Genomic DNA, 27564 nt, shown 5'->3' on the forward strand with positions numbered 1-27564 from the left:
GAACATACAGAAATGGGACCAGTTTTCCAAAAACAAATATTTTCATCACTAATATCAGATTTACACTCCACTTCTTATTCCTATGTTTTTCTGCAAGAACAATAACTTTTCATTTCAATGCCAGACCATACTGTAATCTCACTGGACACACATATTAACCAGCATTTAAGTCCAATCTATGTAGTACCAACAACGTACAATGCACATTTGAAGAGACAACACAAAGCCCTGACCAAGTTTGCACATGTACAGGCAATAGCTGTGTTACCAACTGCCACTAAGACATCATTGGTAGTAAGATACCATCCTGACTTTCAACATGTTCAGTGTTAGAAAAAGTGCCTTCAAATCATTGAGCAACTACTATGTGCCAGGCATTGTGCTCTTTTAGCAATTCTACTGAATTTTCCCAGGTATTCTACTTGCAAGTAATAAATGTAATGGCTGAGAGGATTAGTGCCAGGGCCAGGCTAACTGGGTTTCAAATATTGCCTCTGTAACTTACTATGTTACTTTGGACATATTTCTTAACTCTTATCTGTAATATAGGAAAAAGCGGGATAATTCATGTACAGTACTTAGCACATAGTAAAACTCAAAAATGGTGTCATGTTGTTTCTGTTGTTATTAACTGAGCTAAGAGCTGGATCCTTTTCTTCCCATATGCTCATGAAGCAAATACCTGTATCTTCCCAGACAGTGAAAAAGTATTCATTCTGGAAATAGAATCTCTTTTAGTTCTAATTCCTTATTGTTCTAAAATATACCAGATTATCCCATCCTGCCTTGAGTGTACTATTTCACTAAAGGACAGGAACCATCAATACTCATGATCAGGGAACTCAGAGAAAATACGGTGTTTAAAAAAGGAAAAATGTCTTCATAAAAGGTTTAACATTCAGGCTACTCAACACTCTGTCCTCCACTTTATTTATTTATTTATTTTTGTGCATCTCTCTCCCTACATGCACTTGGACGTCTGTGGGTTAACATCTAACAAAAGCTTTAGGAATTAAAAGGTCTGTAAAAATGGGGTACACTCGGGGCTGTTTAGGGGCTAGGCAACAGATTATGACACCTGGGGGAGAAAGTGAGCCTTCTTCCCATTTCTGCACAAATTACCCAGCCTTCCCCAGGTTCGTGAAGGTCACCGGTGCATCTAAGACACTGGGGTGTCCAGGGAGCTGTGGCACGGCACTGGTGAGGAGTGCAGTTATGCCCATGGGAATTCTGGAGTTGGCAAGGAAGCCCACATCATAGGACGCTACTGTGTCATGGCCAGAGGGAGAGGATTTATGGGTGGTCACTTAGAAGAAATGATGAGTCAGTAATAAATTAGGTTTTTTTTTGTTTTTGTTTTGTTTTGTTTTGTTTTTTAAATCTTAGGCTGGGCACTTTTGGGAGGCCAAAGCAGGAGGATCCCTTGAGGTCAGGAATTTGAGACCAGCTTGGGCAACACAGTGAGACCCCTGTCTCTACAAAATAATTTAAAAATTAGCCAGGTGTGGGGGCAGGCACTTGTAGTCCTAGCTAATTGGGAGGTTGAGATGGGAGGATCGCTTAAGCCCAGGAGTGCAAGGATTACAGTGAACTATGATTGCACCACTGCACTCTTGCCTGGGCAACAGAGTGAGAACCTGTCTTTAAAAAAAGAAATCTTAGAAACTCCAGGAATACTTCAAGGATGGCTTTTACAAGGGACTAGGGTCCTTATGCTACACTACACAGGAGAAATGTTTAAGCAGCCAAATATATAAATTATAACTATTAATGTGACTCTATTTATTTCAAGCCATAGTCTGGAGGCCTGGTAAAATCTGGTTATTTTTGTATTATATTCTTTTTTTAAATTTATTTATTATTATTATACTTTAAGTTCTAGGGTACATGTGCATAACGTGCAGGTTTGTTACATATGTATACTTCTGCCATGTTGGTGTGCTGCACCCATCAACTCGTCAGCACCCATCAACTCGTCATTTACATCAGGTATAACTCCCAATGCAATCTGTATTATATTCTTAACCCACTCCCACCACTGTTCATTGCCCTTGAGATCCTTGAGGACAGAGACTGCTAATTTAAAAAAAATTTCTGTAGCCCTATCACCTAGCAGAAGATTCAGCACAGAGTAGGTACTCAATATATGACTGTTGAAGGAAGGAATAACTGTCTTCAAGGAACAAATTTAGAATAAACAGATAGAAGTTACAGGAACATAATTCAACATAAAATGCCTTTCTAACTACTAGAACCGCTTATAAATGCAAGAAGTCTATCATGACATAGTGAGAATCTTGTCACTAGAGATGTTGCCAGTGATACCCTGGAAGAGGAGCACATCTCACGGAGGGAGATAGATCAAATCATTTCCAGCTCTTGAATTGGTTGGTACTTATCGCATGGAAACCAACAGGAGGAGGCTAGTTATGACAAAGCTGTGAAAGATACTAAGCAGAAGTGATGAGTCAGCACAACTGGTTTTTATTAAAAAATGGCTTCAAGGACTATCTATACAAATCAGCAAGCCTCAAGCCAGAGTTCATCAGAATTGAAATAGTACCCTGAAACATTGTTACAAGGAGCCATAGAAATTGTCTTCTAAAAACTACACTATTATAACTCTCACTGATGTTCAGAGGACTGAAGTATCTAATAGACATCATCTATAGTGAAGATGTTAAATGATGAAAGGTTAAAGGAAAGATCAGGCTGTGATTTGTAGACTCATAGCCCATTTCAATGTCCCTTCCATGTCACTGGTGAAGTAAATTCTGAAGTCACTTGTCTTGGATCCTTTAACTTCCAATAAATGACTGAAGGAACTCAGATCTACACAAGGAAAATTACTGGACAATGATGGAAAGGTCTTCTGAGATAAATGAACATTCCACATTAATTTAAAAGCCATAAATAGAATGATGAATAGGACTATCTCATAATGTCAAAGTTCAAAGGCACTTTTCAAATTTCTCTTTAAAGAAAACCTGACCTTTCTTGCTTTCTTTCTTGTATTATCAGAAAGTTTGCCAAGGGCAGTCTAGGTCTTGGGTCATTTCATTTTGACATGGAAGCTCTCCTAGCATTAAAAATAATAATAAAAAAAAACAGAAGTACTTAACTCTGAAGTGACCATGAGAACGTGTTCAGCAGTATAAAAAAATAACAATAGTGAAGCATTAGGACTTCAAAGTTTGTGTTTTAATAACTCCATAAAACGTTCCCCCTCATATATGAGAGATAGCTAAAGATATCAGCATGAATAGATACTTTTCTATTGTATTCCACGTTGTTTTACAACATTCTATTTAGGAAAATTGCTGAGTATACCACTAGTAACTTTCTATGCTTAAATATCTTTGCTGGATATAGATTAGCTGGCATTAAATATAGATGTGAACATAAATACATTTTTATGAATATAAAACATCTTACCAAAGAACTCTTTTTCCCAGTTAAATTTCCATTTTAAAGTATTATTTACAGACAGTAAAATTCACCCTTTTTGGGGTAGATTTCTGCAAGTTTTGACAGATACAGTTGTATAATCACCACTGCAAGCAAGACACAGAGTGTTTCCATCTCAACCCTCTACCCCTTTGAAGTCAACCCCTCTCTTCATCTCCTGCCCTTGGCAATTACTGATTTGCCTTCTCTTCCTATAATTTTGAAGTTTTAAGAATGTCCTGTAAATGGAGTTATATAGTATGTAGCAAAGGCCTTTTTTAAACTTCGTGCCCTTGATAAAAAGTAATTTACTTTTTATTTTTATTTACCAGTTTCTATTTCCTGAATTTAAAGCAATAATAGATATAAAAATCAAATTACTCTTGAGTATTACATCTTGAAATAGGTATTACCCAGAGGGCCTTTAGAACTTATAGACCTTTAGGACTTCACTTCCAAAGTAGTGAATCAGAATCTCTCAGTGTGTGTCCTGAGATTTTAGTTTCTACTAAATTTTCTAAGCCTAATTCTGACTGACCCATTAGATTTAGGAAACATTAATCCGACATGTATTCACTAGATGAGATCAACAACCAGATTTTAAATGACGTGTAGCAATGGAATCAAAGTTCAGAAGTTGGGAGAGTCTTATCTAGGTGATCTTGTCCTTGGTGGCTACCACTTACTGGCTGCACGGCCTCAAACAAATTACTTAAACTTGATGAACCTTGGTTTTCTCTTTTATAATATGGGGAGAATGCCTACTTCAAAAGATTGTTTGGTGGATTAAATGCTTATAAATCATTTAGCATGCTACATGGAACACATAGCAGCCAAAGAATTCAGGTTGCTCATATTTTAGTATCAACATCATCATCGTCATCATCATCATACTGTCCTGAGTGCTTTATGATTCTTTCTCCATGTCTGCATTTTGGTTAATTTCACTATTTTTTAACCCTTCCTCTAGAGGCGACCACAGAGAATTTTTGTAGCAACACAGCTATTATTCAAGGCAGCAAAAAGCTAAGAGAAATTCACTGATTGCTTGCAATCATCATTTCCACCCTGTTATAGCCTCAAAGATGCCAATGAGAACAAGAAGTGAATCCCTGGAAACTCTCAGTCTTTTTTCCAAGGGGATGTTATTGGCCAAGTATGGACAAACAAGAGGGAGGAAGAGAAACAGAGAGCCAAAATAAAGCAGAAAATTCGGCTGTCTGTACAGCTAAGATATATCTAAAATTTTACTTGATTTATTAGAAGATTTAGTCAAATATGTGATGTGAAAAGAAACAAACTGAAACTGTTGGGTTAACAAAAACAGGTTTGCTCTAGTACTATTCCATGTTAACTTACCTAAATAACTTGGATTCAAAGTTCAGGAGTCAGCAGAATATCTTAAGATTTATTTCAAAACATTACAAGGTGGCCGGGCACAGTGGCTCACACCTATAATGCCAGCACTTTGGAAGGTCAAGACGGGCGGATCACCTGAGGTCAGGAGTTCGAGACCAGCCTGGCCAACATAGTGAAACCCTGTCTCTACTAAAAGTATAAAAATTAGCCAGCCGTGGTGGCACACCCCGGTAATCCCAGCTACTCAGGAGGCTGAGGCAGGAGAATTGCTTGAACCTGGGAGGCAGAGGCTGCAGTGAGCCAAAACTGTGCTGCCGCACTCTAGCCTGGGCAACAGAGTGAGACTCCATCTTAAAAAACAAAACAGAGGGGGGGCGGAGCAAGATGGCCGAACAGGAACAGCTCCAGTCTCCAACTCCCAGGGCGAGCAACACAGAAGACCGGTGATTTCTGCATTTTCAACTGAGGTACTGGGTTCATCTCACTGGGGAGTGCCGGATGATCGGTGCTGGTCAGCTGCTGCAGCCCGACCAGCGAGAGCTGAAGCAGGGCAAGGCATTGCCTCACCTGGGAAGCGCAAGGGGGAAGGGAATCCCTTTTCCTAGCCAGGGGAACTGAGACACACAACACCTGGAAAATCGGGTAACTCCCACCCCAATACTGCGCTTTAAGCAAACAGGCACACCAGGAGATCATATCCCACACCTGGCCGGGAGGGTCCCACACCCACGGAGCCTCCCTCATTGCTAGCACAGCAGTCTGTGATCTACCGGCAAGGCAGCAGCGAGGCTGGGGGAGGGCCGCCCACCATTGCTGAGACTTAAGTAGGTAAACAAAGCTGCTGGGAAGCTCGAACTGGGTGGAGCTCACAGCAGCTCAAGGAAACCTGCCTGTCTCTGTAGACTCCACCTCTGGGGACAGGGCAATAACAAACGCAGCCGAAACCTCTGCAGATGCAAACGACTCTGTCTGACAGCTTTGAAGAGAGCAGTGGATCTCCCAACACGGAGGTTGAGATCTGAGAAGGGACAGACTCCCTGCTCAAGTGGGTCCCTGACCCCTGAGTAGCCTAACTGGGAGACATCCCCCACTACGGGCAGTCTGACACCCCACACCTCACAGGGTGGAGTACACCCCTGAGAGGAAGCTTCCAAAGCAAGAATCAGACAGGTACACTCGCTGTTCAGAAATATTCTATCTTCTGCAGCCTCTGCTGCTGATACCCAGGCAAACAGGGTCTGGAGTGGACCTCAAGCAATCTCCAACAGACCTACAGCTGAGGGTCCTGACTGTTAGAAGGAAAACTATCAAACAGGAAGGACACCTACACCAAAACCCCATCAGTACATCACCATCATCAAAGACCAGAGGCAGATAAAACCACAAAGATGGAGAAAAAGCAGGGCAGAAAAGTCGGAAATTCAAAAAATAAGAGCGCATCTCCCCCGGCAAAGGAGCGCAGCTCATCGCCAGCAACGGATCAAAGCTGGACGGAGAATGACTTTGACGAGATGAGAGAAGAAGGCTTCAGTCCATCAAATTTCTCAGAGCTAAAGGAGGAATTACGTACCCAGCACAAAGAAACTAAAAATCTTGAAAAAAAAGTGGAAGAATTGATGGCTAGAGTAATTAATGCAGAGAAGGTCATAAACGAAATGAAAGAGATGAAAACCATGACACGAGAAATACGTGACAAATGCACAAGTTTCAGTAACCGACTCGATCAACTGGAAGAAAGAGTATCTGCGATTGAGGATCAAATGAATGAAATGAAGCGAAAAGAGAAACCAAAAGAAAAAAGAAGAAAAAGAAATGAACAAAGCCTGCAAGAAGTATGGGATTATGTAAAAAGACCAAATCTACGTCTGATTGGGGTGCCTGAAAGTGAGGGGGAAAATGGGACCAAGTTGGAAAACACTCTTCAGGATATCATCCAGGAGAACTTCCCCAACCTAGTAGGGCAGGCCAACATTCAAATCCAGGAAATACAGAGAACGCCACAAAGATACTCCTTGAGAAGAGCAACTCCAAGACACATAATTGCCAGATTCACCAAAGTTGAAATGAAGGAAAAAAATCTTAAGGGCAGCCAGAGAGAAAGGTCGGGTTACCCACAAAGGGAAGCCCATCAGACTAACAGCAGATCTCTCGGCAGAAACTCTCCAAGCCAGAAGAGAGTGGGGGCCAATATTCAACATTCTTAAAGAAAAGAATTTTAAACCCAGAATTTCATATCCAGCCAAGCTAAGTTTCATAAGTGAAGGAGAAATAAAATCCTTTACAGATAAGCAAATGCTTAGAGATTTTGTCACCACTAGGCCTGCCTTACAAGAGACCCTGAAGGAAGCACTAAACATGGAAAGGAACAACCGGTACCAGCCATTGCAAAAACATGCCAAAATGTAAAGACCATCGAGGCTAGGAAGAAACTGCATCAACTAACGAGCAAAATAACCAGTTAATATCATAATGGCAGGATCAAGTCCACACATAACAATCTTAACCTTAAATGTAAATGGACTAAATGCTCCAATTAAAAGACACAGACTGGCAAACTGGATAAAGAGTCAAGACCCATCAGTCTGCTGTATTCAGGAGACCCATCTCACACGCAGAGACATACATAGGCTCAAAATAAAGGGATGGAGAAAGATTTACCAAGCAAATGGAGAACAAAAAAAAGCGGGGGTTGCAATACTAGTCTCTGAAAAACAGACTTTAAACCATCAAAGATCAAAAGAGACAAAGAAGGCCATTACATAATGGTAAAGGGATCAATTCAACAGGAAGAGCTAACTATCCTAAATATATATGCACCCAATCCAGGAGCACCCAGATTCATAAAGCAAGTCCTTAGAGACTTACAAAGAGACTTAGACTCCCATACAATAATAATGGGAGACTTCAACACTCAACTGTCAACATTAGACAGATCAACGAGACAGAAAGTTAACAAGGATATCCAGGAATTGAACTCATCTCTGCAGCAAGCAGACCTAATAGACATCTATAGAACTCTCCACCCCAAATCAACAGAATATACATTCTTCTCAGCACCACATCGTACTTACTCCAAAATCGACCACGTAATTGGAAGTAAAGCACTCCTCAGCAAATGTACAAGAACAGAAATTATAACAAACTGTCTCTCAGACCACAGTGCAATCAAACTAGAACTCAGGACTAAGAAACTCAATCAAAACCGCTCAACTACATGGAAACTGAACAACCTCCTCCTGAATGACTACTGGGTACATAATGAAATGAAGGCAGAAATAAAGATGTTCTTTGAAACCAATGAGAACAAAGATACAACATACCAGAATCTCTGGGACACATTTAAAGCAGTGTGTAGAGGGAAATTTATAGCACTAAATGCCCACAAGAGAAAGCAGGAAAGATCTAAAATTGACACTCTAACATCGCAATTAAAAGAACTAGAGAAGCAAGAGCAAACACATTCGAAAGCTAGCAGAAGGCAAGAAATAACTAAGATCAGAGCAGAACTGAAGGAGATAGAGACACAAAAAACTCTCCAAAAAAATCAATGAATCCAGGAGTTGGTTTTTTGAAAAGATCAACAAAATTGACAGACCACTAGCAAGACTAATAAAGAAGAAAAGAGAGAAGAATCAAATAGACGCAATTAAAAATGATAAAGGGGATATCACCACCGACCCCACAGAAATACAAACTACCATCAGAGAATACTATAAACACCTCTACGCAAATAAACTGGAAAATCTAGAAGAAATGGATAATTTCCTGGACAGTTACATTCTTCCAAGAATAAACCAGGAAGAAGTTGAATCCCGGAATAGACCAATAGCAGGCCCTGAAATTGAGGCAATAATTAATAGCCTACCAACCAAAAAAAGTCCAGGACCAGATGGATTCACGGCTGAATTCTACCAGAGGTACAAGGAGGAGTTGGTACCATTCCTTCTGAAACTATTCCAATCAATAGAAAAAGAGGGAATCCTCCCTAACTCATTTTATGAGGCCAACATCATCCTGATACCAAAGCCTGGCAGAGACACAACAAAAAAAGAGAATTTTAGACCAATATCCCTGATGAACATCGATGCAAAAATCCTCAATAAAATACTGGCAAACCGGATTCAGCAGCATATCAAAAAGCTTATCCACCATGATCAAGTGGGCTTCATCCCTGGGATGCAAAGCTGGTTCAACATTCGCAAATCAATAAACATAATCCAGCATATAAACAGAACCAAAGACAAGAACCACATGATTATCTCAATAGATGCAGAAAAGGCCTTTGACAAAATTCAACAGCCCTTCATGCTAAAAACTCTCAATAAATTTGGTATTGATGGAACGTACTTCAAAATAATAAGAGCTATTTATGACAAACCCACAGCCAATATCATACTGAATGGGCAAAAACTGGAAACATTCCCTTTGAAAACTGGCATAAGACACGGATGCCCTCTCTCACCACTCCTATTCAACATAGTGTTGGAAGTTCTGGCTAGGGCAATTAGGCAAGAGAAAGAAATAAAAGGTATTCAGTTAGGAAAAGAAGAAGTCAAACTGTCCCTGTTTGCAGATGACATGATTGTATATTTAGAAAACCCCATTGTCTCAGCCCAAAATCTCCTTAAGCTGATAAGAAACTTCAGCAAAGTCTCAGGATACAAAATTAATGTGCAAAAATCACAAGCATTCTTATACACCAGTAACAGACAAACAGAGAGCCAAATCAGGAATGAACTTCCATTCACAATTGCTTCAAAGAGAATAAAATACCTAGGAATTCAACTTACAAGGGATGTAAAGGACCTCTTCAAGGAGAACTACAAACCACTGCTCAGTGAAATAAAAGAGGACACAAACAAATGGAAGAACATACCATGCTCATGGATAGGAAGAATCAATATCATGAAAATGGCCATACTGCCCAAGGTAATTTATAGATTCAATGCCATCCCCATCAAGCTACCAATGAGTTTCTTCACCGAATTGGAAAAAACTGCTTTAAAGTTCATATGGAACCAAAAAAGAGCCCGCATCTCCAAGACAATCCTAAGTCAAAAGAACAAAGCTAGAGGCATCACGCTACCTGACTTCAAACTATACTACAAGGCTACAGTAACCAAAACAGCATGGTACTGGTACCAAAACAGAGATATAGACCAATGGAACAGAACAGAGTCCTCAGAAATAATACCACACATCTACAGCCATCTGATCTTTGACAAACCTGAGAGAAACAAGAAATGGGGAAAGGATTCCCTATTTAATAAATGGTGCTGGGATAATTGGCTAGCCATAAGTAGAAAGCTGAAACTGGATCCTTTCCTTACTCCTTATACGAAAATTAATTCAAGATGGATTAGAGACTTAAATGTTAGACCTAATACCATAAAAATCCTAGAGGAAAACCTAGGTAGTACCATTCAGGACATAGGCATGGGCAAAGACTTCATGTCTAAAACACCAAAAGCAATGGCAGCAAAAGCCAAAATTGACAAATGGGATCTAATTAAACTATAGAGCTTCTGCACAGCAAAAGAAACTACCATCAGAGTGAACAGGCAACCTACAGAATGGGAGAAAATTTTGGCAATCTACTCATCTGACAAAGGGCTAATATCCAGAACCTACAAAGAACTCAAATTTACAAGAAAAAAACAAACAACCCCATCAAAAAGTGGGCAAAGGATATGAACAGACATTTCTCAAAAGAAGACATTCATACAGCCAACAGACACATGAAAAAATGCTCATCATCACTGGCCATCAGAGAAATGCAAATCAAAACCACAATGAGATACCATCTCACACCAGTTAGAATGGCAATCATTAAAAAGTCAGGAAACAACAGGTGCTGGAGAGGATGTGGAGAAATAGGAACACTTTTACACTGTTGGTGGGATTGTAAACTAGTTCAACCATTATGGAAAACAGTATGGCGATTCCTCAAGGATCTAGAACTAGATGTACCATATGACCCAGCCATCCCATTACTGGGTATATACCCAAAGGATTATAAATTATGCTGCTATAAAGACACATGCACACGTATGTTTATTGCGGCACTATTCACAATAGCAAAGACTTGGAATCAACCCAAATGTCTATCAGTGACAGACTGGATTAAGAAAATGTGGCACATATACACCATGGAATACTATGCAGCCATCAAAAAGGATGAGTTTGTGTCCTTTGTAGGGACATGGATGCAGCTGGAAACCATCATTCTTAGCAAACTATCACAAGAACACAAAACCAAACACCGCATGTTCTCAGTCATAGGTGGGAACTGAACAATGAGATCACTTGGACTCAGGAAGGGGAACATCACACACAGGGGCCTATCATGGGGAGGGGGGAGGGGGGAGGGATTGCATTGGGAGTTATACCTGATGTAAATGACGAGTTGATGGGTGCAGCACACCAACATGGCACAAGTATACATATGTAACAAACCTGCACGTTATGCACATGTACCCTACAACTTAAAGTATAATAATAATAAATTAATTAAAAACAAAACAAAACAAAACAACAACAACAAAATTTTATAAGGTTCAGGGAAAAGAGGACTAAAAGCTAAAGGCAACATTTTAATCCTATTACAAGTACTAAAATTTGGCCCTAAAAATGGATTGCAAGCTAGATGTATATGTATTTATTTTTAAGCTATAGTTTTAATTTAAGGCCTGAAACACAGAAGAGTCATGTTATTTGGTTGTACTTGCTAATATAAAGAACTACTACTATCTTTTAAGAATTATGCAACGCTGCTAACACCAAGGACCAAAGAACATCAAAAGACACATGAACCGCATAAGCCCTACCTGTTCTCAGCATCAGCACTGCACTTCGGGGACAGCAATTCAAAGGATTTGGTAAATTTCACCACCTGTCACATAGAAAGATAATAAATCCAGGTCAATTAAAGCTTTATAGCAGTTTAAAATAATGTAATAAACATTTTTCATCTTTATAATGATTATAATAGTTGGAGATTAAAGAGAGATTTTAAGTGGAGAAATCCCAAGAGACAGTAGAAGAGGAGAATCCCATCCTACATTTTGTATCCTATTTCTTACAAAGCATACATTGTCGAAGTTTTAATACATTTCACTAAACATGTACATATTTTTACAATTATGTGTCCCATGAGCTATGGAGGTCAGGTAAAGGAAAATCTCATCTGAATACTTAAAAAGAAAACTGTTCTTTTAATAACCCAATCAACAGCAATAGAGACCCAGGTAGGGACAGAACACCCCTCAAAGAAGATGCCCTCTGCCAACTCCAGGCTCCTGGAATTAGCTCATTAATAAGCTTGGCTCATCACTGTTCTCAGGTGAACTTTGTGGTGCCGCTACCTAAAGGAAGAAGAGGAAGCCGCCTTCTTCAACAATCATTCTTGTGTGGACACTGCCTTTCTCATCTCTCCAGTGAAATCAGCATACCAGTGCGAGAGTTGACCAAGACTTATGTTGAGGGGGAATTTATGGGAACAGAAAATGTCAGTGTAGTTTTTCTTATTATTAGCTAATACTGAGTTTATACTGTAAACCAGGCCCTACAGCAGAAGCTTCTTTGAGTATTTGTTTATTATAAATCTAAAGTAAAGAATTTTATACTCAGTCTATAGATGAGGAAACTAACTCCTAATTTTTAAGAGATGTACTCAGTTTCACACAATTAAATAAGGCAACTGGCATGAAAGGAAATCTCTGATGCTAGAGTGCTAGCTCTTTCAACACTACAAATGTTGAGTAAGAAAGGCACTATTTCTGGCCCTTGTAGGGGTGGACAGAAACTTTTCCTTCTACCCTCTGAAGGTTTGCTGAAATAAACTGACAATAGACAGATTAACAGGGGAACAAGCATACAAATGTACTAATGTGCAGAAGCACAGAAGCCATATAAAATATGAGACTCAAAGGAGGGCCAGATGGCTGAAGCTTAAATAGCATCCTCTTTGTAGGGGAGACGGATGGGGGATGTAGGCAATTCTGAGGGATAGAAAAAATTTTCAGAGGAATAAAATGAGCCCAAAGAACAGACAATGACCAGGGACAAAGTTTCTCTGAGCTCTGGAGGAGGTTTCAAGAAGGTAAGGGGTGGATCTTCACTGTGAACAAAAGTTATCTCTTTTTTTTGGACAGGTTCTCACTCTGTCACACAGGCTGGAGTGCAGTGGCCTGATCTCAGCTCACTGCAGCCTCCGCCTCCTGGGTTCAAGTAATTCTCCCACCTCAGCCTCCCAGGTAGCTGAGATTACAGGGGTGTGCCATCACGCCCAGCTAATTTTTGCATTTTCAGTAGAGAGTTTCACCATGTTGGCCAGGCTAGTCTTGAACTCCTGACCTCAGATGATCCACCAGCCTCGGCCCCCCAAAGTGCTGGGATTATAGGCATGAGCCACCACATCTGGCCAAAGGTTATCTTATTATGCAGATAAAGTCTCCCAGGTAATCTCTCAGAGTGCCCTCAGAAGAACAGATGGAAAGTCTGTCTGGGCATGGGGACATTCCTCAGTCTTCCTTCCTGTGATATGAGAATAGTATTCTCTGGTTAATAAAATTTCAGGGAGGGGATGGAAGAGAGTTCCACCTTGTACTTGTGAGGAGGAACAAGAAAGGTTAGAAAGTTCTTGGTTCTGAGGGGACTCAAGTTTAAGGCCTTTTAATTTCCTTTAGATCAATGTGCTCAGTATGCCAAGGCACCATGCTTTGAAGTATCTTTTTCTGAGCCCCAATATCCTCTTTTGGCAAAATATACCACATGATAGAAAAACAAGCCCCTGTAGAGAAAGGAGTCCATCTGAATGTCATAGAATGTTTCCAAGGTTGACATTTAGATTTGCCTTAGCCATATGTCATGCTTCAAAGGCCTTTTAAATTAACCACTTACAAGGAATTGATGGGCACCTGAGAAAATGATTTGGAAACTAGGAATAGATTAAACATTAAAACAGCTTTATCAGTGAGGTAATGAACTCAAGCTAGGCAAATGCAACATTAGGGAAAAAATAGAAAAGAAAAGAAAGGCTCATCACAAAGAAAATTGTGTGTGACTAGATGAATGTAGGGCAATGACAATAGCTCGACTGCAAGGAAATACCCTTGGCAACCATAGAACATATTTCATTTCATATTGTAATATGAATTAAGCCACTGCAGAATCACTCATTGCAGTAAATTTTATTTTCCAAAGATGGTCACAACAATATCTCCTACCCCATATTCTTCTCTTCCATGTGACCCTGCCACTTTCCTACCAAGTGGTAGGATCTATGTCCCCTCTCGTTAAATCCGGTGGGCTTCTGAAAGCTTCACCAAATAGAGCATATGGAAGAGGTGCTACATGCCTTCCAAGGTTGTTGTAAAATGCAACACAGCTTCTGCCTTGCCTGATGAAATACGTGTGCCTGGAGTCCTCAGTCACCATGCAAGAAGTGCAACTGCCCTGAGGCCACTATGCTGAAAGGGAGCCAAACCACATAGAGAGACCATTTTCCTGCAAATGAGGGATTTTGCACACATTATAAACAATCCTTTATGTATGTATCAATGCTTACAACATCCCAGAAGGTAGATATTACCCTCATTTTATTGATAGCAAATTAAGGCTTAGGGGGTTAAGTGGTTTGCTGGAAGCCATGTTGTTCTGAGTCCATAACTCCAGTGATCCCACTTCTCACTGCTTTAATAAGCAAGAGCAAGTGTTATTGTAGCAGCAAATTATTTGAACATGACTCCTTCAAAACCAGAATACTTAAACTGTACTTTTATTTATTAATTCTACAAATATTTATTGAGTACCTCCTATATGCCCAAATTTGAGTAAACACAGATTAAAAAGTAACTTGAAGTAAAACACTTGGCTTGGTATAAGATTAATCAAATTATCAATAAACTGTTAATTGTTTCTGCATTTGAAAATTGAGCAGGACATATTTTTTAATTCCTGATCTGACAGATGAGATTAAATCCTCCAATATTACTAAGAATGCTTCATTTGGCCTACTTCTTACTATTGATTAGAATAATTTACAACTTGGTAAGAGTAGATGTTAATTTCTGCAAATCTGACAGCAATGCAAATAAATTTTATCCAAGTAAAGATGCAAATGATTTCTGTGCAGGAGAAAAGAAAAGCTCAATGGTTACAATTGTATTATCCTGACTGGTAGTAACCATTTTAAAAAGCTCATCTAGCAATCTTATGCTGGCATTCTTTCAGTGCCTGTTTTAGAACCAACTTTGCCACCCTGCTGTTTCTCTTTTTAATGAGTTAAACAAATCTTTGATACACGCTTGCTTTAGATTTCTGCAAGAGTTAAATTTTTAACTTTTTGAAAATTATCTTTCAATACAACAAATAGGTACTGTCTGTATGTGTCAAGCAGTGTAGTATACGCTGGAGTTACAAATGTGAAAGTAAAAGAAAATAAAATCTCTACAGTTATGGAGCTTGCTTTATAGTATGAAGCTTAATTTGCCCTGGCCTCTCAAAACTAGCGCTCCCTAGAAAAAATAAGTGCACTTCTGGTTTCAAATCTTAAGAAAACAGATGTGAGAAATGTCTAGAGAATGAAAGAAAATAAAGATCTTTTAAAAATATTTTTCCGTCTGAGCAATAGCAACTGAGGGATATAAGAAATGGAATAGGAAATAATGGCGTTTTAAAGCCATAGAACCTATAGATCTACAGAGAATGGATAAGATATATAAATGTCTCTTAATGAAATGACAGAATGTTTTAACTCTTGAAACATAAAAGAAGTTGGAAAAACTACTAAAAGGAAAAAACACTTTTTTTCTAAAATGTTAGAACATTTTACTCCAACATAAATTACAGGCTGAGAAGAAAAACAGGGACAAAACTTGTATTTGTCTTGTTTTCTACATTCATTTTTAATGTGTAAGGGGAAAGTCAAGGACTATGTATCATCCAACTTCAGCATTCCATAGAATGCATTAGCTGTGTCCCCCAATAAACTGGCTTATGGTGCCATGATCAAAGTCAGACACTGTATTCATGAACCACAATTGACCTTGCGTGTAGAAAAGAATTGAACCCTCCCTAAAGAGAGGTCTGGCCTTTGTCTTTGGCTCCTGAGAGGTAATCTCTAAACCCCTGGAATGTCCTGCCTGATTAATGTGCAAAGATTAACAATGTGATTTAGAATAGGGGCTTCAAGCCACACCAACAATATGATTTGGGTGGGAGCTTTGGGTCACATGGTATCAGTTGACCACTGGAGGAATGGAGTGAGAGGTCAGTCGCATGGGCAGCCAACCCCATTTTTGTGATCAAGACCCAATAAAGACTCTAGACATTAAGGCTCAGGCCCTGTTGGCAAAATTTCACGCATCTTGTCACACATGATAGCCAGGAGACATTCACACTATCCATGACTCCATGAGCAGAGTCCACATGTGGAATTTTCCTAGACTCTGCCCCATGCTAATGTTAATCTGTATGATTTCCTGTAGTAAACTGTAACTGTGAGTGTAACAGCTTTCACTGAGTTCTTTGAGCCCTTCTAGCAAATTATTGAAACTGAGCATGGTCTTGGGAACTCCAAAACTCATAACTGGTGTTAGGAGTGAGGGAAGTATTGTAGACTATGTTCCCTAACTTTACACTTACATGAATTCTTAGGTTCTTGTGTCTTTAGAAGAAAACTGAAAATACTCATCTTCATTAGTGTCTATAGAAGAAAAATGAAAATACTAATGTTTACTGATCTCTGGTTAAATATTGATTATCCAGTGTGTATAAAATACTGGATAGCATAGGAAGATACCAAAGAAATAATAAATAAGGTCTCTAACCTTTTAAGACTTAACATTTGTGATGGTTAATTGGTATATGTCAACTAGACTGGGTTAAGGGGTGCCCAAGATAGCTGGCAAAACATTATTTCTGGGTGATCTGCGAAGTGTTCCTGGAAGATATTAGCATTCAAATCAATAAATTGAGTAAACAAGACGGCCCTGAGCAATGTGGGTGGGCATCATCCAACCCACTGAGGGCTCAGATAGAAAGGAAGAGGAAGGGCAAATGTGCTCTTTGTTTGAGCTAGGACATCTATTTTCCCCTGCCATCAGACATTGGGACTCCTGATTGTCTGGTCTTTGAACTCAGACTGAATTACATCACTAGCTTTCCTGGTTCTCCAGCTTGCAGACAGTAGACTGTGGGACTTCTTAGCTTTCATAATTATGTGAGCCAATTCCTAGAATAAATCTCTTTATCTCAATCTATCTATCACCTATCTATCTATCTATCTATCTATCTATCTATCTATCTATCTATCTATCTATGTCTCCTATTGGTTCTGTTTCTCAGGGGAACGACAAATACTGCAATATTTTAAAGAAGAGAAATTTAAAGTGCAAGGTGAGTTGACCTCTGAAGTTAGGTTCATAGCCAAACTGACCTTGAGTCATCAGATTATTGGCAATATACACATGGCATTAGTCCATGATGAGGGCAGCAAGATGAACAGTTGAGAAGTAACATAATTCTGGAGATGTAAACTCATCTGCCAGCCTCTCAGTCCTCAAAAGCAGGAGTGGGCAAAGGATGGCCCACAGGCCAAATCTGGCCTACCACCTGTTTTTATTAATAAAGTTTCATTGTAATGAAGCCATACTCATTAATTTAAGTAATGTCTGTGTCTGCTTTCTACTATAACAGTAGAGTGAACAGTTGCAATTGAGACCATAAAGGCCACAAAGCCTAAAATATTTAGTAGATAGATCTTTATTTTTAAAAGTTTGCCAACTTATCTGGTGTAGAGCCATTTCCAGGCCAGATCAGTTATTTTCGCTAAATTGTTAATGGCTAATGATAGGTTAATGTATTAATATTCCCATGTAATATAGCTATATTCAGAAAGAGGATTCTTGGAGTCATGATCTTTTAATTTGAAACAGTACTGCAATGATAGAAATTTTAGGCACCAGGGTAAGCAGTAAGAGATATACTTGAGGATATATCCCCAGTTGGCAGAGGACAGTTCCACTCCAATTAAGCCTGTTGTCCAGGGACAATTATTAATAGTGCCCACTTTCACACTCACAAGTGTCTTTGAATAGCAAATTCTAGGCAGGCAGGCCATTGACTGCTCCTCAAAGCATCAGACAACTTATATTTTTAAAAAGAATTGAAAATATAATGCATTCAAATAGAAAATTGTTTACAGTCAGATACCTGGGTTAAAAAATGAAACAGCAAAAACAGCTTAAATATTTGGATATAATTTAACGGGATATATAGAGTGACACTGCAGAAATTATGACCAATACCAAATAGGATAAAGCACAAATAAAATAGAATAGAATTTATGCTTTATTCCTGTCTTGGACCAATTATATAATTCTTAGTTTTATTAATTTTAAAAGTTTACTATCTAAATCCAACTTTGATTTTATTATACATTTACTAAATGAACAGGGATTAAATAAATTAATACACACACAGTAAGTAAAAAAGAGAATCTTATAAGGGAAATATCACAAGTAGTTTCTAGATCAATGATACTAAACAACTGATTTCAAGCTCCCTTTGCTGTTGATCAGCCCTGATTATTGCACCCTGGGGAAGGGAGTGTACCTGCCAAGTGAAGTAAACAAAACATCTCCCTGCTTGTTCTTTGGAAACGCTCCCTGGACAGAGGCCTTTTTGATTTGGATATTTGTCAAGTGTTAGTTAGTCTGGCTTCTCTCTGTTCTTTTAATTTAAAAACAAGTTAAAAAAATAAAAACTAGGCTCAAATAGATATTCCTGGCACCAAAATAAAAATTATCTACTAAGTAATCATGATTTTTGTTTTTTAATTTCCTGAATCTCTATTTTTCTATAAGGGGACTACTCAAAATGGCAAAAGAATGAATTAAATAGGCCAAGTGTGGTGGCTCACACCTGTAATGCCAGCACTTTGGGAAGGTGAGGCAGGTAGATAACTGAGATCAGGAGTTCGAGACCAGCATGACCAACATAGTGAAACCCCATCTCTACTAAAAATACAAAAATTAGCCATGCATGGTGGCATGCACCTGTAATCACAGGTACATAGGAGGCTGAGGCAGGAGAATGGTTTGAATCTGGGAAGTGGAGGCTGCAGTGAGCCGAGATGGCACCACTGCACTCCAGCCTAAGTGATAGAGCAAGACTCTGTCTCAAAAAAAAAAAAAAAGAAAAGAAAAGAAAAACAATGAATTAAATAATCATCTCTTACTATGCTTCTTTTTTTTTAAATTTTATTATTATTATTATTATTATACTTTAAGTTCTAGGGTACATGTGCATAATGTGCAGGTTTGTTACATATGTATACTTGTGCCATGTTGCTGTGCTGCACCCATCAACTCGTCAGCACCCATGAACTCCTCATTTACATCAGGTATAACTCCCAATGCAATCCCTCCCACCTCCCCCCCACCCCATGATAGGCCCCGGTGTGTGATGTTCCTCTTCTGGAGTCTAAGTGATCTCATTGTTCAGTTCCCACCTATGACTGAGAACATGCGGTGTTTGGTTTTCTGTTCTTGTGATAGTTTGCTAAGAATGATGGTTTCCAGCTGCATCCATGTCCCTACAAAGGACACAAACTCATCCCTTTTTATGGCTGCATAGTATTCCATGGTGTATATGTGCCACATTTTCTTAATCCAGTCCGTCACTGATGAACATTTGGGTTGATTACAAGTCTTTGCTATTGTGAATAGTGCCGCAATAAACATACGTGTGCATGTGTCTTTATAGCAGCATGATTTATCATCCTTTGGGTATATACCCAGTAATGGGATGGCTGGGTCATATGGTACATCTAGTTCTAGATCCTTGAGGAATCGCCATACTGTTTTCCATAATGGTTGAACTAGTTTACAATCCCACCAACAGTGTAAAAGTGTTCCTATTTCTCCACATCCTCTCCAGCATCTGTTGTTTCCTGACTTTTTAATGATTGCCATTCTAACTGGTGTGAGATGGTATCTCATTGTGGTTTTGATTTGCATTTCTCTGATGGCTAGTGATGATGAGCATTTTTTCATGTATCTGTTGGCTGTATGAATGTCTTCTTTTGAGAAATGTCTGTTCATATCTTTTGCCCACTTTTTGATGGGGTTGTTTGTTTTTTCTTGTAAATTTGTTTGAGTTCTTTGTAGGTTCTGGATATTAGCCCTTTGTCAGATGAGTAGATTGCAAAAATTTTCTCCCATTCTGTAGGTTGCCTGTTCACTCTGATGGTAGTTTCTTTTGCTGTGCAGAAGCTCTTTAGTTTAATGAGATCCCATTTGTCAATTTTGGCTTTCGCTGCCGTTGCTTTTGGTGTTTTAGACATGAAATCCTTGCCCATGCCTATGTCCTGAATGGTACTACCTAGGTTTTCTTCTAGGGTTTTTATGGTATTAGGTCTAACATTTAAGTCTATCCATCTTGAATTAATTTTCGTATAAGGAGTAAGGAAAGGATCCAGTTTCAGCTTTCTACTTATGGCTAGCCAATTTTCCCAGCACCATTTATTAAATAGGGAGTCTTTTCCCCATTTCTTGTTTCTCTCAGGTTTGTCAAAGATCAGATGGCTGTAGATGTGTGGTATTATTTCTGAGGACTCTGTTCTATTCCATTGGTCTATACCTCTGTTTTGGTACCAGTACCATGCTGTTTTGGTTACTGTAGCCTTGTAGTATAGTTTGAAGTCAGGTAGCGTGATGCCTCCAGCTTTGTTCTTTTGACTTAGGATTGTCTTGGCAATGCGGGCTCTTTTTTGGTTCCATATGAACTTTAAAGCAGTTTTTTCCAATTCGGTGAAGAAACTCATTGGTAGCTTGATGGGGATGGCATTGAATCTATAAATTACCTTGGGCAGTATGGCCATTTTCACAATATTGATTCTTCCTATCCATGAGCATGGTATGTTCTTCCATTTGTTTGTGTCCTCTTCTATTTCACTGAGCAGTGGTTTGTAGTTCTCCTTGAAGAGGTCCTTTACATCCCTTGTAAGTTGGATTCCTAGGTATTTTATTCTTTTTGAAGCAATTGTGAATGGAAGTTCATTCATGATTTGGCTCTCTGTTTGTCTGTTACTGGTGTATAAGAATGCTTGTGATTTTTGCACATTAATTTTGTTTCCTGAGACTTTGCTGAAGTTGCTTATCAGCTTAAGCAGATTTTGGGCTGAGACGATGGGGTTTTCTAAATATACAATCATGTCATCTGCAAACAGGGACAGTTTGACTTCTTCTTTTCTTAACTGAATACCTTTTATTTCTTTCTCTTGCCTGATTGCCCTAGCCAGAACTTCCAACTATGTTGAATAGGAGTGGTGAGAGAGGGCATCCCTGTCTTGTGCCAGTTTTCAAAGGGAATGTTTCCAGTTTTTGCCCATTCAGTATGATATTGGCTGTGGGTTTGTCATAAATAGCTCTTATTATTTTTAGGTATGATCCATCAATACCAAATTTATTGAGAGTTTTTAGCATGAAGGGCTGTTGAATTTTGTCAAAGGCCTTTTCTGCATCTATTGAGATAATCATGTGGTTCTTGTCTTTGGTTCTGTTTATATGCTGGATTACGTTTAGTGATTTACGAATGTTGAACCAGCCTTGCATCCCAGGGATGAAGCCCACTTAATCATGGTGGATAAGCTTTTTGATATGCTGCTGAATCCGGTTTGCCAGTATTTTATTGAGGATTTTTGCATCGATGTTCATCAGGGATATTGGTCTAAAATTCTCTTTTTTTGTTGTGTCTCTGCCAGGCTTTGGTATCAGGATGATGTTGGCCTCATAAAATGAGTTAGGGAGGATTCCCTCTTTTTCTATTGATTGGAATAGTTTCAGAAGGAATGGTACCAACTCCTCCTTGTACCTCTGGTAGAATTCAGCCGTGAATCCATCTGGTCCTGGACTTTTTTTGGTTGGTAGGCTATTAATTATTGCCTCAATTTCAGAGCCTGCTATTGGTCTATTCAGGGATTCAACTTCTTCCTGGTTTAGTCTTGGGAGAATGTAAGTGTCTAGGAAATTATCCATTTCTTCTAGATTTTCTAGTTTATTTGCGTGGAGGTGTTTATAGTATTCTCTGATGGTAGTTTGTATTTCTGTGGGGTTGGTGGTGATATCCCCTTTATCATTTTTTATTGCGTCTACTTGATTCTTCTCTCTTTTCTTCTTTATTGGTCTTGCTAGTGGTCTGTCAATTTTGTTGATCTTTTCAAAAAACCAACTCCTGGATTCATTGATTTTTGGAGGGTTTTTTGTGTCTCTATCTCCTTCAGTTCTGCTCTGATCTTAGTTATTTCTTGCCTTCTGCTAGCTTTTGAATGTGTTTGCTCTTGCTTCTCTAGTTCTTTTAATTGTGATCTTAAAGTGTCAATTTTAGTCCAGCTTTCTCTTGTGGGCATTTAGTGCTATAAATTTCCCTCTACACACTGCTTTAAATGTGTCCCAGAGATTCTGGTATGTTGTATCTTTGTTCTCATTGGTTTCAAAGAACATCTTTATTTCTGCCTTCATTTCATTATGTACCCAGTAGTCATTCAGGAGCAGGTTGTTCAGTTTCCATGTAGTTGAGCGGTTTTGATTGAGTTTCTTAGTCCTGAGTTCTAGTTTGATTGCACTGTGGTCTGAGAGACAGTTTGTTATAATTTCTGTTCTTGTACATTTGCTGAGGAGTGCTTTACTTCCAATTACGTGGTCGATTTTGGAGTAAGTACAATGTGGTGCTGAGAAGAATGTATATTCTGTTGATTTGGGGTGGAGAGTTCTATAGATGTCTATTAGGTCTGCTTGCTGCAGAGATGAGTTCAATTCCTGGATATCCTTGTTAACTTTCTGTCTCGTTGATCTGTCTAATGTTGACAATGGAGTGTTGAAGTCTCCCATTATTATTGTATGGGAGTCTAAGTCTCTTTGTAAGTCTCTAAGGACTGGCTTTATGAATCTGGGTGCTCCTGTATTAGGTGCATATATATTTAGGATAGTTAGCTCTTCCTGTTGAATTGATCCCTTTACCATTATGTAATGGCCTTCTTTGTCTCTTTTGATCTTTGATGGTTTAAAGTCTGTTTTATCAGAGACTAGTATTGCAACCCCTGCTTTTTTTGTTCTCCATTTGCTTGGTAAATCTTCCTCCATCCCTTTATTTTGAGCCTATGTATGTCTCTGCGTGTGAGATGGGTCTCCTGAATACAGCAGACTGATGGGTCTTGACTCTTTATCCAGTTTGCCAGTCTGTGTCTTTTAATTGGAGCATTTAGTCCATTTACATTTAAGGTTAAGATTGTTATGTGTGAACTTGATCCTGCCATTATGATATTAACTGGTTATTTTGCTCATTAGTTGATGCAGTTTCTTCCTAGCCTTGATGGTCTTTACATTTTGGCATGTTTTTGCAATGGCTGGTACCGGTTGTTCCTTTCCATGTTTAGTGCTTCCTTCAGGATCTCTTGTAAGGCAGGCCTGGTGGTGACAAAATCTCTAAGCATTTGCTTATCTATAAAGGATTTTATTTCTCCTTCACTTATGAAACTTAGTTTGGCTGGATATGAAAATCTGGGTTGAAAATTCTTTTCTTTAAGAATGTTGAATATTGGCCCCCACTCTCTTCTGGCTTGGAGAGTTTCTGCCGAGAGTTCTGCTGTTAGTCTGATGGGCTTCCCTTTTTGGTAACCTGACCTTTCTCTCTGGCTGCCCTTAAGATTTTTTCCTTCATTTCAACTTTGGTGAATCTGACAATTATGTGTCTTGGAGTTGCTCTTCTCGAGGAGTATCTTTGTGGTGTTCTCTGTATTTCCTGGATTTGAATGTTGGCCTGCCCTACTAGGTTGGGGAAGTTCTCCTGGATGATATCCTGAAGAGTGTTTTCCAACTTGGTTCCATTTTCCCCCTCACTTTCAGGCACCTCAATCAGACGTAGATTTGGTCTTTTTACATAATCCCATACTTCTTGCAGGCTTTGTTCATTTCTTTTTCTTCTTTTTTCTTTTGGTTTCTCTTCTCGTTTCATTTCATTCATTTGATCCTCAATCGCTGATACTCTTTCTTCCAGTTGATCGAGTCAGATACTGAAGCTTGTGCATTTGTCATGTATTTCTTGTGTCATGGTTTTCATCTCTGTCATTTCGTTTATGACCTTCTCTGCATTAATTACTCTAGCTATCAATTCTTCCACTCTTTTTTCAAGATTTTTAGTTTCTTTGCGCTGAGTATGTAATTCCTCCTTTAGCTCTGAGAAGTTCGATGGACTGAAGCCGCCTTCTCTCATCTCGTCAAAGTCATTCTCCGTCCAGCTTTGATCCGTTGCTGGCGATGAGCTGCGCTCCTTTGCAGGGGGAGATGCGCTCTTATTTTTTGAATTTCCAGCTTTTCTGCCCTGCTTTTTCCCCATGTTTGTGGTTTTATCTGCCTCTGGTCTTTGATGGTGGTGACGTACTGATGGGGTTTTGATAGTTTTCCTTCTAACAGTCAGGACCCTCAGCTGTAGGTCTGTTGGAGATTGCTTGAGGTCCACTCCAGACCCTGTTTGCCTGGATATCAGCAGCAGAGGCTGCAGAAGATAGAATATTTCTGAACAGCGAGTGTACCTCTCTGATTCTTACTTTGGAAGCTTCTTCTCAGGGGTGTACTCCACCCTGTGAGGTGTGGGGTGTCAGACTGCCCCTAGTGGGGGATGTCTCCCAGTTAGGCTACTCGGGAGTCAGGGACCCACTTGAGCAGGCAGTCTGTCCCTTCTCAGATCTCAACCTCCGTGTTGGGAGATCCACTGCTCTCTTCAAAGCTGTCAGACAGAGTCGTTTGTGTCTGCAGAGGTTTCTGCTGCTTTTTTGTTGTTGTTGTTTAGCTGTGCCCTGTCCCCAGAGGTGGAGTCTACAGAGACAGGCAGGTTTCCTTGAGCTGCTGTGAGCTCCACCCAGTTCGAGCTTCCCAGCAACTTTGTTTACCTACTTAAGCCTCAGCAATGGCAGGCGCCCCTCCCCCAGCCTCGCTGCTGCCTTGAGGTTAGATCGCAGACTGCTGTGCGAGCAATGAGGGAGGCTCCGTGGGCATGGGACTCTCCCGGCCAGGTGTGGGATATAATCTCCTGGTGTGCCTGTTTGCTTAAAGCGCAGTATTGGGGTGGGAGTTACCCGATTTTCCAGGTGTTGTGTGTCTCAGTTCCCCTGGCTAGGAAAAGGGATTCTCTTCCCTCTTGTGCTCCTCAGGTGAGGCGATGCCTCACCCTGCTCGGCTCTCGCTGGTCGGGCTTCAGCAGCTGACCAGCACTGATTGTCCGGCACTCCCTAGTGAGATGAACCCAGTACCTCAGTTGAGAATGCAGAAATCACTGGTCTTCTGTGTTGCTCGCGCTGGGAGTTGGAGACTGGAGCTGTTCCTATTCGGCCATCTTGCTCCGCCCCCTTACTATGCTTCTTAATAAATCTCTCACTTATGCCAATTTACTCTAATCATTTATTCATGAAGTCAGCATTTATCAAATACTTAGTGCACCAGGCACTGCTATAGGCTCTGTAAACACCAAGGGGCACAAATCATGTCCTATCCTTGAGAAACTCACAACACATTACAGAGGAGGAAACAGTTCACAAATGTTTCACCACAATGTACGTCCAAAATGCTGCCAGTGCACAGAGGAAGGTGTTAAGGAAGTCTTCATGTGAACTGTGTGATGAGCAGGAATGCTCTAGGCTGACAAGCGGGGGAAGTTTCCCAGGCTGAGGGAATAAATCAATTCATTTTGGGAGAAAATAGAGAACTCTGAGAGTTTAACTGAACATAACTCAAAAAAGGGGAAAGCTATGGAAGTGTGGGTAGGGTGAAAAGAACCCAATAAGGAATGGTGAGGCACCCAGGGACTAGCAACTTTGGAAAGCAGGTCTTGTGTAACCTCCTAGGTCTGAGGTTACACAAGAGGGAGGGAGGGAAGAAAGGAAGTGTGATTTTGAGATCCTGGAGGTGAGTTTGATATCCATGTGAAGAGAGGCCATGGAAGGATCTAGCCACTCCTAGAACTGGTAGAGAAGGAATAAGGAAAATAACTCCACCCAATGTCGTTCACTCCTCTGGCCCTTAAATCTTCTGCTCATACCTTCTATTTGTCAAACCCAACTGGCAGCCGGAGGACAAGAGAGCCCAAGTGGTGTGGTAAGTAAAGATCAGCCTTCAAGGGCACTGAGCTAAAGACAGAAAGACCAACCATAGATAGTTGGGGAGTGGAGGGGTTCCAGAGAATAGCCAGTAGAGTTGACAATGTTGAACTTTACCTGAGCTCTGTGCTCCCCCAAAATAGTAATTATAAAGAAATCTCCCTAACATTGTTCCAGAATTGGCTATCCTCAACAGACCACCCTGCCCTAGCACATTCCAAAATAAGACGTTTCTCCATCCTTCCTCATGACTCCTGTAAGGCTCATGAATGATGTAGGTAACTCCCTTGTCTATATGCTCCTGTGAAACCCCAAGTACCTTTCTTTTTCTTTGAGATGTTTCCCATTAATGAGCATTCTCCCTATTGCAATAGCCAGATGAAATGATCTTCACTGTCTGGTGTATTTTGTCTTTCACTGGGACTATTTGCACAAAGATATGTATCTTTTGTGCTAATAGACTAATATATGCATAGGCTGACCATGGGGAGGTGGGGTAGAGATGAAGAAAAGGATGGAGCAAGGCTGAGGACTAGAGAGGAGAACCGCAAGTTAAGTTAGAAGCAGAAGTGATGGGCCTTGAATGTTGGGCAGTGTGAGCTTTATTATACAAGCAATAGACAATTACCAATGTTTTGAATCATATGAGAGGCCAGTGCATGTTTAAAAAGAAGCGGTAATTGATTGAAAAGAAGAGTGCCCTGTTTGCAAGCAAGAAATGAGTCAGAGGAAAAATGTCCTAGTGAGAAATCAGTAAAGACAGAGTGAAGAAGGTGGTAGAAGGAGTGAGAAGGAAGGGCTAGAAATGATGTTTCAAGGTAGAAGCAACAGATCATAGACACAAGTGAATGTAGAATAGTGAGAATGACTAGGAAACTATTCTACGGATTTTAGCTTGAGTTACTACATGGTGATGATTCTATTGTCTAAAATAGGAAATATCAGAGGTGGAGAAGATTTGGGATGGGATGTAATGGAGATAGCCAGTGGGGTTAGGGATTCAGTAGTTGGAGATTATATATATATATATATATATATGCATATGTATGTATATTTAACATATAAATGATTAATGATGTGAGTTTATTTACTATATGCAGTTAATAAAATGAGTTAATATGTATGAACAAGTAATATGATACATTAATGATGTGTGTGTGTGTGTGTGTGTGTGTGTGTGTGTATAGTAGTATATATGCAAATTTTTTCAGTTAATAGAATTGGCCCTCTTTATCCATGGGTTCTGCATCCACAACCAAATGCAGGTCGAAAATACAGCATTCAGGGCAATGTGAAACCTGCAGATACAGAGGGCTGACTTTTCTTATCTGTGGGTTCTGCAGGACTGACTGCTGGACTTGAGTGTGCATAGATTTTGGTATCCATGCACTGTCCTGGAACCAATACCCCACAGATACTGAGGGATGACTGTGTATATAACAATAATAGTTTGGGTTATCATCAGAGGAGTTTTTTTAATACTCTCCATTTTGCACACTAGAAAAACACTTGGAGCAAAAATCAAACTGAATTTAAGTGGGCTTATTTACAGGGAGAAGGAAAATCAAAGAAGGAAAGGTAGGGAAATGGAAAGTAAGTGATAT

The 27564-nt window shown here is 39.7% G+C and overlaps 1 protein-coding gene across 9 annotated transcripts in view; it reads right to left on the minus strand.

The window, feature by feature from the left end:
* The window catches only part of LOC105483169 (phosphodiesterase 11A), a 510053-nt gene that overhangs the window by 257063 nt on the left and 225426 nt on the right, over positions 1-27564 (minus strand). For all 9 annotated transcript variants that reach the window (XM_071072993.1, XM_071072992.1, XM_071072988.1 and 6 more), the window contains one exon: positions 11634-11698. In XM_071072993.1, the coding sequence (XP_070929094.1) occupies positions 11634-11698 (65 nt within the window). The remainder of the gene's footprint in view (positions 1-11633; positions 11699-27564) is intronic.

The sequence above is a fragment of the Macaca nemestrina genome, chromosome 11 (genome assembly GCF_043159975.1).
Source record: "Macaca nemestrina isolate mMacNem1 chromosome 11, mMacNem.hap1, whole genome shotgun sequence".
In the NCBI taxonomy this organism is placed as follows: Eukaryota; Metazoa; Chordata; class Mammalia; order Primates; family Cercopithecidae; genus Macaca; species Macaca nemestrina.